At 36.2% G+C, this 15,783-nt stretch overlaps 1 protein-coding gene across 4 annotated transcripts in view; it reads right to left on the bottom strand.

The window, feature by feature from the left end:
- Ack-like (activated Cdc42 kinase-like) overlaps positions 1-15,783 on the bottom strand; it is a 335,669-nt gene that overhangs the window by 137,201 nt on the left and 182,685 nt on the right. For all 4 annotated transcript variants that reach the window (XM_090387918.1, XM_090387921.1, XM_090387920.1 and 1 more), the window contains exon 2: positions 6,991-7,243. In XM_090387918.1, the coding sequence (XP_090244044.1) occupies positions 6,991-7,230 (240 nt within the window). In that variant the 5' untranslated portion in view covers positions 7,231-7,243. The remainder of the gene's footprint in view (positions 1-6,990; positions 7,244-15,783) is intronic.

Below are 15,783 nucleotides of genomic sequence, written 5' to 3'. Positions count from 1 at the left end.
AATGATTATTCATGCATTAAGAATTTGCAGATAAAGGAACTACTGGGTGACAGTGATCACAATGTACTGATATGGGAATTACTTAAAGATGTAACTACCATCAAGGCTAAAGGGAACAGCTTTTGCTTTTGTACAGGTGACTGACTACAGGGGTCTCAACTGATGATGTCACCAATGTTGAATTCTAAATGGGAAGCCTTCGGGGACTTAATCTTGGAGGCTACTAGACTTTTCATTACAACTAAGAAATACTGTTCAAGATTCAGGCCTAAATGGAAGTCAGATATATTAATGGGGCTCAAGGCAGAGAATAAAAATGCATCGGATGCATATAAATTATCAGGCGACACAGAAGCCAATGGCAGATGTAAGCTAGTCTGTAATCAAGTCACAAAGGAGATTAGGCAGGTAAAGGCATATTACAAGAAATCTTTGGCAAAGGATGCAAAGAAAAACTGCAAAGAGTTCTTTACTTATGTAAACTCTAGAAGGAAAGGGATGAATCAGATTGGACCACTTAACACAGATGGGTTGACGATGATCATGCTCAGGTAGCTGATAAACTGAATGAGTATTTTGTATCTACATTCACACACGAGGACTTATTCAATGAGGGGAAGGCCACAGTTTATTAAACTCTAACAGGAAGCTAAGTGATTTTGTAATAACTGAGAGCAAATTGGAGGAGAAATTGAAGTTAAACATAAGGCACATCGGTTGGACGAGATTCTATCCAGTTATATTAAAGGAGGCAGAAAAATAAGTAAGCAAACCCTTAGCCATAATTATGAGAGCTTCCTTGGACTCAGGGACAATCCCCATGGACTGGAGATGTGCAAATGTATCACCAATTCACAAAGAGGGTTCAAAAGGTGACACAAGTAACTATAGACATTTTAGTTTTACTTGTGTTCCGGGAAAATAATGGAGTCATTGGTTAAAGAAACATTGCAAGATCATCTAGACAAGACTGCCGTAATAGGACACAGCATTGGTTTGTTAAAGGAAGGTCTTGTCTGACCAATTTGACTGGATACTATGATGTGGTCACAAAGGAACTGAATGTCAAAAATAATTTTAATATCATATACTTGGATTTCAGGAAAGCTTTTGATACTGTTGCACATGGAAGACTGCTGTACGAATTGGAGAAGTATGGCATTAAGGGTAAGTTGCTACAATGGATAAAGGGATGGTTGAGTGGGAGACGACAGAGAGTGGTAATCAATGGATACTGCTCTTCATGGACAAATGTTATTAGTGGAGTTCCCCAGGGTTCGGTGCTGGGCCCATTGTTGTTTTGTGTATTCATCAATGATATTGATGACGGTATATCTGGGTTAACGTCCAAGTTTGCAGATAATACAAAGGTTGGCAGGGTTGATAACGACAGTAAAGACAGTATGCTACTCCAACTGGATCTTGACAAGTTGGGCAAATGGGCTGAGAAGTGGCAGCTGATGTTTAACATTGACAAATGCAAAGTACTGTATATGGGTAGCAATAACCCAAGAGAAACATACCAACTGTGTGGTACTACACTCAGGGAAGTGGAAAGTGAAAAAGCCCTGGGGATAATTGTGTAGTCAAATATGAAGTTTGCTGAGCAGTGCACATGGGCTGCCAGGGCAGGTCATGGAGTCTTGTCAATGATATATAGGAATTTCGTTAGAAGGGACAGAGAGGTGATTATCCCATTATACAAGGCAATGGTCAGGCCACACCTAGAGTACTGGAGTACAGGTCTGGAGGCCTCATTTTAGTAAAGATGAGGAGTTGCTAGAATGAGTACAAAGAAGGGCAACAAGATTGGTGAGGGGAACAAAGGGAGCTCTTACCAAGAAAGGCTTAAGTTCTGCAAATTGCAGCACCTGAAGAGTAGGCACCTGCGAGGTGATCTGATTGAGGTGTACAAGGTCTTGAATGTGTTGAGCAAGCTGAATGCTGATGGGATTCTTCCTCTTGCTCAGATTAAGAACCTGAGGGGCATAGATTCAAATTGAAGAAAGACAGTTGTAGAATAGATGTGCGGAAGTTTGCCTTTAGCCAGCGGGTGGTTGATTGGAAGAAGACTTCCATCGTTCGTTGTGGAAGTTGATAGCCTAAATAAATCTAAGGCTGAACTGGACAGTCAATTTGGAATGAACAGAAGGGTGAAATGGGAAGAGTTTTTTTTTTTTTTTTTTTTTGCTCATGCTGCATAAGCTTATGATAATACTAAGAAATGGCCAAATTTCTCTTTGAGCAGAGAAATTCTTAGCTTTTAGCATTATTTTTAGTTTTCAGTATTAAATTAAACATAAACAAATATGTTGCTACTAAGTTGTGTCTGTAGGCACACATATCGTTAATCAGCACCATACAGGCTTAATACACCTGTAATGCAACTGAACAATTCATCAATCTCACATAATTCCCTAATATGCCTTAATTTAAAAATTATATGTAATATCATATTTCATTTGCATGTAATGACTAATCGTATTCAACAGCAATAGCATTAACACCAGGTATACACAGACTTGGTATACACAGTGTATGTGATAGTAAGAACCAGAGCTGTAATTCTCAATACGTTTTACTTCAATATGATACGTAGAACACTTCCATACTCTCAGGAAATTAAAATGAAAACAACTAAAAAAATCGAAAATCTTACATTGCAGTAAGAAATAATTTAAAATTATTAAAAATCAAACCAACACAAGTAAAAATCAATTTAACGCAATTAAAAATTAAGCAAAAAATTAATTTAACGAAAAAATTGCAAAACGATTTTTTCGTTAAATTAATTTACTTAATTTTTAATTGTGTTCATTTTATTTTTAATTATTTCTTACTCTAATGTACGATTTTCGATTTTTTAATTGTTTTTGTTTTAATTTATCATACGAAAGTATGATATGAGGGTATCATACGAACGTGTTCTGCATATATTGAGGTAAACTTCTCTTATTTTTACAAACACAGTGTATGTATACCATGTATACCCAGTAGTTAAATAATTTTAAAGTATCGTATTATTAAAATTAATTGAAATATTTATTATTATTATTATTTAGCTATCATTCAAAATTAAACTATGAAGTTTCATCTATTAATTTAAAGACTATATATACAGGGTGATTCACTACCAGAGTGACAAACTTGCAGGAGGTGTAGGGGGCACAAACACGAATCGGAATCACATAGCATTGCAGGGTCCGTAATGCCTTCATCATGCGGCAGAGGACGTTGAACGGGAGGTCATGTGAACAGCGATCCCGCTGGAAGTCAGCATTTGCAAACCGGTTCCCGAGGCAGTAGGATGGACAAGTATTCAAACGCTGAACTGGCTGACATGCACCTCACGTATGAAGCTGCGGACTGTAACGGGCACACCGCTCTGCGCTTGAACCAGGAACGTTTCCCGCACAGGCATGCTCCTCATTAGCATTAGCATTAGTAGAGGCATTTGATGCAAGAAAGCAAGCTTATGCAGCATCAGCCAAAAAAAAAAAAAAAAAAAAAGTAACATAAATAAATAAAAATAACCACTTCCACTTCACCCCTCTGTTCGTTCGAAATACCTGTCCAGCTGAGCCTTAAACTTATTTAGGCTATCAACTTCCACGACAAGGGATGGAAGTCTGTTCCACCCACCAACCACCCGCTGGCTAAAGGCAAATTTCCGCACATCTATCCTACATCTGTCTTTCCTCAATTTGAATTTATGCCCTCTCAGGTGATTTTTCTGAGCTAGAGGAAGAATCCCATCAGCATTGAGCATGCTCAAACCATTCAAGGCTTTGTACACCTCTATCAGATCACCCCGCTGGTGCCTAGTTTCCAGACACTGTAATTTGCAAAACTTAAGCCTTTCTTCGTAAGAGAACCCCTTTGTCCCATTCACCAATCTAGTTGCCCTTCTCTGTACTCGTTCCAGCAGCTCTACATCCTTCCTGAAATGAGGCCTCCAGGCCTGTATACAGTACTCTAGGTGTGGCCTGACCATTGCCTTATACAAGGGAATAATCACCTCCTTATCCCTGCTAGAAAAATTCCTATATATCATTGACAATACACCATGAGCTACTCTTGCAGCTCGTCTGCACTGCTCAGAGAACTTCATATCTGCCTGCACCACCACCCCCAGGTCCCTTTCATTCTCTACCACTGTCAGTGTAGTACCACAGAGTTGATACGTGCTCTGGGGTTGCTGTTTCCCATATGTAGTACTTTACATTTGTCAATGTTAAACTTTATTTGCCACCTCGAAGCCCATCTGCTCAACCTTTCCAAATCCTGTTGCAGCAGCATAGTGTCAGTAGTGTCCTTGACAACCCTGCCAACCTTCGTATCGTCTGCAAACTTGGACATTAAGCCTGATATACCATCATCAATATCATTTATAAATACAGAAAACAATAAAGGCCCCAATACTGAACCCTGAGGGACTCCACTAATAACATTAGTCCCCGATGAGCAGTGTCCATTGATTACCACTCTCTGTATTCTCCCCCTCAACCACCCCTTTATCCATAGCAGCAACTTGCCTCCAATGCCACACTGCTCCAATTTGTGCAGCAGTCTTCCATGTGCAACAGTATCAAAAGCCTTTCTAAGATCCAAGTATATAATATCAAAGTTATTCCCTGCATCCAGTTCTTTTGTGACTGCATCATAGTATCCAATCAAATTGGTCAGGCAAGACTTCCCCTTAACAAAACCATGCTGTGTCCTAGCTATAACTGAAGTCTTGTCTAGATGATCCTGCAGTGCTTCTTTCACCAGTGCCTCCATTAATTTTCCGGGAACAGAAGTTAAACTCACAGGTCTATAATTACTTGTGTCAGCCTTTGATCCTCCTTTGTGAATTGGGGTCACATTTGCACATCTCCAGTCAATGGGTACCTCCCCTGAGTCCAAGGAAGCTCTCATAATTATGGCTAAGGGTTTGCTTACCTCCTTTGCTGCCTCCTTTAATATAACTGGATAGATCCCATCCACCCCAGGTGCCTTTCTTGTGTTTATCTTCAACAATTTCTCCTCCACTTTGCTCTCAGTTATTACAAGATTCTCTAGCTTACTGCTAGAGTTGAATACACCTCTGGCATTCCCCTCGCTGAATAACTCCTCATGTGTGAATGTCGATGCAAAATATTCATTTAGTTTGTTAGCTACCCGAGCAGGGTCATCAACAGTTGACCCATCGATCTCAAGTGGACCAATCTGATTCATCCCCTTCCTTCTAGAGTTTACATAAGTAAAGAACTCTTTGCTGTTTTTCTTCGCATCCCTTGCCAAGGATCTCTCGTAATCTGTCTTCGCCTGCCTAACCTCCTTTGTAACTTGGTTACAGATCAACTTGTATCTATCATAGGCGTCCGTGTCACGTGTTAATTTGTATGTATCCCATGCATTTTTCTTCTCTGCCATATGCCTCATTAGTTCATCTGACAACCATTTAGGCCTAAACCTTGAACAATATTTCTTAGTTGGTATGTAAAGCCTAGTAGCTTCCACGATAAGTTCTTTGAATGCTTCCCATTTTGAATTTGCTGTTGGCAATATCATCAGTTGATCCCACTGTATAGAATTTAAATACTGTCTCAGTCCATTGTAGTCGCCTTTACGAAAGCAATACCCCTTCCCTTTACCCCTAATGGTAGTTACCTCTTTCAGTAACTCCCACTTCAGCACACTGTGATCACTGCCACCAAGTGGTTCATTTATCTGCAGATTCTTAATGCATGAAGAATCACTACTGATAATCAAATCAAGAGTATTACTCCCTCTAGTTGCCTCCCGAACATGCTGATGTAGAAAACAATCATCCAATAAATCCACAAAAGCCTTGCTACTGTGTGAGTGACCAGCCCCCAAATTCCAGTCAATATCTGGGAAATTAAAATCCCCCATTATAAGACTCTCTGATTTACTGGCCCACTATTTCTCCGAACAGTTTCTTATTATACTCATCAGAGTCATTAGGCCTATAGCACACTCCTACTCTCAATTTTGATCTCCCAATGCTTATGTCACACCAAACTGACTCGACACTGCACTGTCCAGCGATGTCGACTGGCTTCACTTCCTTGGATTTTATGTGTTTTTTAACTAATAGCATAACCCCTCCTCCCTTCCTATCCTGTCTATCCTTTCTGTAGACATTGTACTCCCCAAATTCCAGTTCTGCATTTCTTATATCTGTGTGACACCACGTCTCTGAAATCCCCACAATATCTGCCTTTGATGTTTTGAGCAATACCTCAAATTCATCAAATTTATTTTTCAATCATTTTATGATTTTCATATGATTTTCTTTATATCATATCATAAAATCATATCATTTTATGATTTTCATACTCATCATATGATTTTCGCACGTGTGCACAGAAGGTTACGTGAGACTGGTTGTTTCACGAAAGGTACCATGAATTGAGAGCAAACGACGAAGACGCCAGACAATGAGGAGAATGTCCTACGTCTTGCAGAAGGCAATCCGAGTACAAGTAGTCGAGCGGTAGGCCAACGATTGGGTATTTCCCAATCCACTGTATGGAGGATACTGTCAACAAACCAAATGAGTTCATACCATCTGCAATGCGTCCAATCATTGGAGCCTGCAGATTATCCACTCCGGAGGACTTTTGCTACTTGGTTTCTTCAACAGAAACGGTTCGCAAATGCTGACTTTCAGCGGGATCGCTGTTCATGTGACCTCCTGTTCACTGTTCAACGTCCTCTACCGCATGATGAAGGCATTTCGGACCCTGCAATGCTATGTGATTCCGATTCGTCTTTGTGCCCCCTACACCTCCTGCAAGTTTGTCACACTGGTAGTGAATCACCCTGTATATTAAAAAAAAAAAAAAAAAAAAAAACACCACTGGTTAAATTAGGCCCAAGGTCCGATTTAAGCCTATTACCATGCAATCTTAAATATTACAAGCAAAAAATTATCAATATTCGTTTATTGAGTGAACGGGTGAAAAATAATATACCTACATTTTTTATCTTCCTAAGATATGTCTGAGGAAAATACTTCTGAAAATATTTTCGTAATCTACGTTGTTCAGGCTTACTCATTCCCAACTGAGAAAGATCATCTTCTTCAACATACTTTAACTGAGGCACAGTTGTCACTTTAAGGTCATTCTTCAGGCGAGTATAATAGTGAGACAACTCTGATTCAAGAAGAAACTCATACAGGCTTGGTCCCTTGATAGTCACTGTTGCCATCTCCATTTAGTTGAGTAGCCTATCCAAATATAAAGATTGCTTCACTTTTACTGCACAAAACATTGAAATTATAATTGAAAAGTTTCTATTTTACAAATTAGGGTAAAGAAAATTCCACAAGATTAGTTAGAGGTTATTTAAAGTACATAGTAAATAACAAATAAAGGAATCAAAATTATAAATCATTGGTAAAATTAAAGAGTAATTAAGTTCTTTAAATTAAATATGTCAGGGATTACTTAAGGAACAAGAAACCTACCTACAAGGTTCATGCAGAGTCTTCAGCACCATGTGAATGGCAAAAGTAGTTGCCATTCACATGCTTCTAAAGGTACCCAGCTACAAAGGATGCACCTACCTTGCAGAGAGTGTGTACTGTTTAAGTTTAATCTATTGCATTTACACAAGATCATGATTTTATAAAATAATATATTAATGACATCTTTTCTTAATATTTATTAAAAGACAATGGATGTACTTAAATGTATTCATAATTTTATGAAGGAATGGCTGTTTAGGAATGGCCAAAAAAAAAAAAAAAAAAAACAGCTCATTAAATGAGTGCCACAGTTGAATGTATGCATTCAACTGTGACAGTATTATATCAACATTTAATTAAGAGTATTAAAAGAGCAAACAACTTATTTCAACTCTTGAATACTTAGGTATTAAGTTTCTAATCTTCATGAAAGTAATTTTCACTCAATTCAATAATTTTCCACCATTCTACTTAAAGTGAGTAATTAAAAATATGTATGTGAGATCCACAGAGATTCCCAGCAGTGTTACAATAATCCCAAAATTCAAAAAAACTGATTTTGCAAGGTTTTAATGGGAATCATTATGGCCACTTATCAATAATAAAAATGGGAAAGAAAGATGAATGTTTTTGTGAACTGCATACCATTCTTGATATTTCAAAGATAAACTAAATTTAAATTAAAAATGGCGATATTAAGGTAACACAGTACATGTACACATCTATAAAATGGGAAGTTGAAGTAAACAAAAAATACCTTTAGGAAACATGAAGAAATACATATCAGTAAGCATAAAAAAAAAAAGAGAAATAAACAAGGAATAACAGAAATTCCAAGCTGAATGAACAAGAAAACAAGATTCTTAAAACCAAACAATTTTGCATAACCAAAAACTGGTTTTGTGCTACTTTCTCCACTTTATTAGAAGTCCACATAACATTGTCAAATTATATTTCTTAACATTATGGCAAAATCTTATCTTCCATTATAGATTAGATTCAAGTTGTTGTTATTTGGTTTTTAGGAGCATTAGCAACTAAGGCCATATTGCTCTGGGAATATGCGGTGGTCATTCCCTGACCTTTCCGCATTCTCCGTATTTGGTGGTGACGGGCTCGAACCCCGGTCAATTAGATTCAAGTAACGTGATAAATTTCTGGAGATCCAATCTATTAGTTTTCTCAAAAAGCTTGTATTAAATATTAAAGCCCCCCCCCAAAGTTTTTGTATCCCATTTCAATATAAAAATTCTATTGTTCAGTCTGCTGTCCACTCCACATCAGTACCTTATGCACACCTATCTAACCCTAGTATATAGCCAGTTTCCAAGTTCTGTAAATGCATTTTCATGGTCTCTCCTCATATGGATGTCCATTTTTTATGCTCATCAGATGAGCTACCCATCTTCGGACCCTTTCAAGAAGCTAAACATAATATTCCTGCATTTGAACATAATATTCCAAATATCCCTCCCTCCTGAATCAGCCACTATAACAAACTGAATAGGATTAGATTTTATGAAAGAGCTGCAACTCACCAATAAAACATCACAGCAATGCTGAACTTGCCTAATGTATAACCCATTGTAACTGGTCTTTGGCAATGCTGGAGAGTTATGTAATTGAATGACAAATGGTGGTATATGGTTTCTCATCTAATGGATTAATTTGAGTCTGGCAGATGCTTGGGGAACAAGCATTATTTATCAAAGTGTGCTGTCACAACTGTGAAGCCTGGCAGATGTACTATCACAGTCTGGGGATTTTTTCCCTTGCAATTTAGGTTTGGACTATTGGACCATTCCTAGAACAATTAATGCCATTTGGTAAATTGACATAATAGAAAATTCTCACTTTCTAAACTGTGATAGCAGTACAGCGAGGATGTCTTTCGCTTTCAGCATGACAATACAGTATTTCAAATTCAATGCCAGATTTTGGTAGTCGGCCTCAGTGCACATAAATATCAAAAGTTAAAAGGAAAAAAAAAAAATTTACTCCTTACAGCAATTACATTGGTCTTTCCCCACACAACCTTGATAGCCCTTGACCAACTGTGCTCCAGTAAATCCAACCTTGGCTTGGCAACATTGCACTGCCTATACCGATTTGGTCTGATGTGTGCAAAAGCTTAAGTGGCCTGCTAGAGCTCTGATCATAACCCTATTGAACACCTCTGAGATTAATGTTGGCTTCAGACAAGGCTAATGTACTTGTAATCAATAGTTGAATTGACCAATACTAAAATATTTCCTTCCTGTTATCAAAAAAAAACAAAAGGTGGAACAACATATTATTAAATATCGTTTTCTTTGAAACACACAAATGTCCATTTACTTTTGGTAATATAATGTCCTTCCTAACTGTAATCAATGCATTTGTGGCTGCAATCATGAATGAACACCTCAAGCTTTTCATAATTAGGGTGACCAGACATCCCAATTTTGAGCTTAATGTCCCAGAGCCCTCAAAAAAAAAAATTTTTTTTGGGGATGCTGTTTTGAACCAAATTTTCATGTAAAGCAAATTTTCTGAACTAAATAAATATACAATGTTAAAATTGATAATATAATTTTGTTAACTTAGCATGGCAATTAACATTATCACAATAAATAGCAATACTTTTTACATCTAAAATTTTTGAAGTGCGAAAACAAAAAAAAAATATCAATACAAACTGTATGTTTGGCTTACTTTTGCACTACTTTATGTTGTATTGTTTCGTGCCCTAAATAATCAAGCAGGCAGAAGAAACCTTTTAAAATCATTGATAAAATACAGCACGAGATATTTTATTTTCTCCCCATTCGGAAAAATGCCAACACAAATGCATTTATAGGGAACAATATTCAAACAAATGAACATCAATGATGAAACTAAATGCGCAATATACGTGACATTTTAAGTATTAGACAAGCAAGTCATTCTGATATAAAAGTTCACTTAAAATAAAAGAGAAGTAAAATTAGAGACAACACTACAAATTCTGCATCCCCCCCCCCAGTGCAAGATACTCAAATGGGCCCACTCTATGTTCTTTAACAATAACACTGAACCAATGGTTGATTCTTCTGAATTTTGCACACCTTCATGGAAGGCAAATCTGGTGGGACTGTATTTTCACCACTGAAAAATTGTCACTGCAGGCAGAACAGCAAACCATTGCAATTCCTGGATGCAAACAGATAATGCTGCTGTTCATTACATGAAAAAGACACACTAAAACTACTATTTTTCAGCCACTGAGAGTTGTTCTGTCCTCCATGTGAACATGAGCCATAATGTTTGCATGGAGGGCAGAAAATAATAAATAAATAATCAAAATTGGTTATTTATTTATTATTTTACTGAACTTTTACTGTATTAAAGAATTAAAATAAAGGGCTGCTGTAACTTTTCTCACACATTTTCATTGCATTAATAGGTAATGTTCTTTAAAAATTAATGTGATCAAATAATAAAATACTCAAAATCAAGTTAAAGCTGCATTCTTTCCATCTATTCTTTAGTCAGTGAAAAAAAAAAAAAAAAAAAAAAAAAAACAAGTTTGGGGGAGAAAAATCATGACTAATCTGGCCAAGTTGTGAAAAAAGTTGATAACAAAGTTCTTCCTGTCAATACATAATTCAAACTCAGGTCTTTTTCCATACTTAAAGCTATGCCCCCCCCCCTCTTAACATCATGACTGGAAAAAATATTTTCCTTGAACATAAACTGTACACAGATTAAACTTTTTCTGAGTACAAATCGGCATGTCTTGAATTTTTAACTTCATTATAAACTAGAAAAATCCTCCTTCAAACAGAACAGTACCTAGCAAAGAACACTACTAATAATTATGAATAGGATTAACTGGCATTTTTTAAAGTAAAATGTATTTTGGGTTCCTGTATAACTGTTAATGTTTTCTTATAAAAAACAAGGTTATTGTACCTAGGTTATGATTTTTGTATCCCCACATTTGATTCATAATTTTACTTGAACCAAAAATAAAATAACAAGTCTTTCTGAGCATAATTGAATGAAATAATATTAGCACAATGAAATAATATTAATATTAGCAGTGCTAATATTATGGAAACCTTGAAAAGCCAAAGCAGTAAAAATTGCATCAGTTTGGCTTTTATACACAAGTCCCAGAAACATCCTGATTTTTATTTTTCAGAAATTGTTTTATCTTGATTTTCATCTCTGAAAATCTGATCAACTACAGCCATAATTCAGCTGTACTTTCTCTCTTGTGCTGAATAGTTTGTCTCACTTGAAGAGTCCAAGAAGTTCATTAGTCCACAATAACCCTTTTCTATAAAATTAAAATCCTTACCTTTACCCAAATTCTCATTCATCATTGTCCATTTTAGAACAGTATAGTCACTAAGCCCCAGATCACTGGTGGATGACCAGAACAAGGATATTTGTGCCCCTGAAATGCTGACAGATAACAGTCATTGAGTTGATTCAAAAATTTATCCTGCAGATCAAGTTATCAATCTACTATTTCCAATTCATGAGTGGCAAGTTGCATACAAAGACTTTTATCATTTTCATCACTATCATGTAGTCTGTAGTACAGACTACAGATTCAATGCCTGAATTTGTGGTGTTAAAACTTCTAGGAATGTTCTGAATCAGGATGTAATCTTACCACATTCAGGAAACTTTAGATCAGATATATAACCTCGCCCTTCCTCTATACACAAACTACTCTCCAAAATGAAATTCATCCCCTATATCAAGGTTTCACAAAGTGTGGTCTGCAGCCCAGTACCGGTCCATGAAAAGAAAATACAGGTCCGCAAACAACTTATTTGAAATATACCTACATAAAACTATAAGAAAATTTCCTTATTTCCTTTCCTAAAATATGTCAATTTTATGTAAACGTTTGATAATAAACAAAGAAATGAATTACCTATATTTTATTTATATTTACTGATTATTATTAGCCATATGATGCAAGGAAGCCTGAGGCTTATGCTGCACCAGCCAAAAAAAATAATTGCCGAGTTACCCTGAGAGAGAGAGAGAGAGAGAGAGAGAATTTAAAAGGGAATCACCAAAAAAGAGAAGAATGATGATATCCAGCTCAGGACCCTGGGTGTGCCAAGCCCATACTCACCAGATGTGAGCCCCTGGTGTTAATAAATATACCTAATTGCATTATTATTGGTATGAAATGACCTAATGGTAGTGTATTACTTCCTGAACCTATGAGTATAATTATTGAAATTACATTAAGTTATAGCTATAGGTGGGCCGCAGTGAGTTACTCCTATTATATCAATACCTATAGATCTAACCAGTATCTCAAATTTATCAGAAATACTCCTTAATATTATTAGATAAACCTTTTATATACTATGGGAAGAGGGAGCATTACATTATGATATCAACTCCTCTAGTCACCTTGGAATATAAACAAAACTGTTTGAATCATGAATGATCACATGAATGAACAAACAAAATTTTTACATATATCAGGTACTGACTTATTTACAAACATTGTACATATTGATAAACTATCAATAAAATGACTGGAAAAACTGCTCACGCATAGCTATTTTTATTTATATGAAGGTATTTTAATACTTTACTCTTCAACAACAAATAACAGAAATTGAAGAATAACGAATAGAATTCAATATATATATATATATATATATATATATATATATATATATATATATGAACTTCGAAATGAAATATAATTTATAGAAACATTTACTGCGGCATTAAAATAAGCACGCGATGTTCGTCCTAGTTAATTCAGCGAAATGCAACCTGACGACGACATTACCTAAACAGGAATGACATAATAACTGTACTTCTCATGCCTAGTGGCAATATTTAATTGGGGGGTATACGATGCGGTGCAGCAAGAAATATGCCGCTCGGGCACTTTCAAATGGACCTACAAAATCGTACATTGGAGCAACAGAAAACAGGTACCTGATTTTGAATAATGCTTAAAAAGCAGCTTGTTTGTATTTGTGCCAAAGCAACTTTGAGATGTCACAGCGTGTTTGTGTAAACAGCTTGTATTCCGTGGTTGGTTTGCTGTTTTTCGGGATAAAAATACCAAGTTTCCATGAGGGGGGTACCACCATCACCCGAGACCAACTAGCTCGGTCACAGTGAGGAAAGAAAAGTCCATAAAAAGTTTAAAAACTCACATGCAACTTATCGAACATAAGTATCTCTTCCGGAAACTGCCAGTTTACCAGTATCAATCAAAATTATGGTAAGGATTATTGTTCATTGATAACACTGATCTGCATAGATTTTGATCTAAGGAAAAACTTCGCAAGAAATTTTTCTTAAGGTTCACATTCCACGCATAGCAATATCCGTACTACTTCCTTTGTGAATGACAGATCCAGACGTGCAAGTCAGGTAACTACTGTATATAAACCTGCGATATATTTTCACTCCCTCATACATTCGGTTGTTTTCTGGTACAGTTCACGCTAACTAGTATCTATTTCTAATATGATTTTAATTTTCTGTTTTTGTCAATGGCAACTCGTGGCTGTGTGCAATCTAAATATATTTTGTTACATTTTAGGTAACTATGTTTCGGTGAAACAATGTAACAATTTGTGAAAAATGTATATGCCGCATATTTTGGAATTAAATCAGTTGGTCCCTTCCCCCATGATGTGTGCCATACATGTATGGAGGGTTTGCGACTGTAGAAATGTGGTAAGAAGAAAAACATTATTTTTGCCATTCCCATGGCGTAGAGAAAACCTCGGGATCACATTAATGACTGCTAACCCCTGGCTTTTAGCCGTGAAGGGTATTGTGTGCCGCATGTGCGTTTTGTATGCAATAAAAAGTTCTTCTTCTTCTTCTGCTACTTTTGTTCCGTATGTTAAATGTAGAAGGTTATAACGCAAAGAACAATCAGAACACTGTGTATTCCAACAACATTACTTTAGCTGTAAGGACAGTTACCTACTCCTTAACTACCAGTACCATTTCCAATAGTTGTTCTCGAATATATGCCATCAGATTCCAAATTTGACATTTGTGATCTAGAGAATGATAAAAACCACTGCGATGAAGAAATTCATAAATCTGGACCACAAAAGTGAACACAATTCCGTAAGATTTAAACCTACCCAAAGGGTCTGCAGAGCTTTTAGTGTAAAGGCTGAAATCAAAAAACCTGCTGGCCCTAGGAACAGTCTTTTCACACTATAGATATCATGCAAAAGAATTGGTTCCCCATTTTTCCAAAAAATGCTCAATGACATATTGTCACATCCCTGAAGTTGTGAACTTGTTTGGAATTTTCTAATAACAAACAGAGTGAAAGCTATTTATTGACTCATTGAAGCAAAGCCTTGCAGGAGTCTTCTTCATAACATAATGGAAACACGTATCGATTCAGTACAGTTAGAGGAAACTATGAAAATGTTAAGCTTCTTTTGGAAAATTCAGTACAAGGATCACGATTGGCAAGTGTGTGAAGATTTTAAAGTTATTGGTCTGTTACTTGGCTAACAAACTGGCTACACAAGAATGCTTTGCTTTCTGTGAGAGTAGGAGTCAAGCAAATAAGTGAATATTGCGAAAGGAAAATGTGGCCACCAAGTTCAAAAAGCATTAAAAACGAGCCACTAGTAAAACAAAACTGTTACCACCTATGAACATAAAGATAGGTTTAATGAAACAGTTCGTCCAAGTCCTCAAATAAAGACGGAAATTGTTTCAAGTATGTTGGCACTAAATTCCCATCGTTTACATAACAAAAAACCAAATCAGGAATTTTTGTTGGAACTCAAATCCTCAAGCTGCTACTCGATTCTGTAGTTGAAGAATCCATGGGCCAAACTGAGACGCTTGGACTAGCTTTAAAAATGTACACTTTTTTTGGGAAACAATAAACACTCAGATTACGAGTGACATGCTGGATTAGTTCAGAAGAAAGTTCCATCACGATATAAAATAAATGGGGAAGAAAGATACCGAGAGTCTGCAATGTCAGTATGATGGCTGACTACTTGCTGGATGCTAAAAAGAACAGCCACTAAAACTAGCTGCCTGAGAAAGTCAAAAAGGGGCAAGTTTAGCCGTCTTTACTTACTTGACGGATGACCTTTTGATATTTCTGTATTTTTTGGTATTTTTTAAATATAAAAATAACCTTATTTATAAATTCTGTAAAAATACAAAATAAATTTGAAGCACCTCCGCTATATATTTTTTTTTTTTTTTTTTTTTTTTTGTAAAAAGGTGATAGAAGAGATTTTAAGTAACTTCCAAAATTTCTATTAAAAATATAGTTGAGATTT

The sequence above is a fragment of the Mastigoproctus giganteus genome, chromosome 13, assembly GCF_048544385.1.
Source record: "Mastigoproctus giganteus isolate SK-2022 chromosome 13, ASM4854438v1, whole genome shotgun sequence".
Taxonomy (NCBI): domain Eukaryota; kingdom Metazoa; phylum Arthropoda; class Arachnida; order Uropygi; family Thelyphonidae; genus Mastigoproctus; species Mastigoproctus giganteus.
Note: the sequence above shows the minus strand (reverse complement) of the source record. Positions and strands in the feature narration are given on the sequence as shown.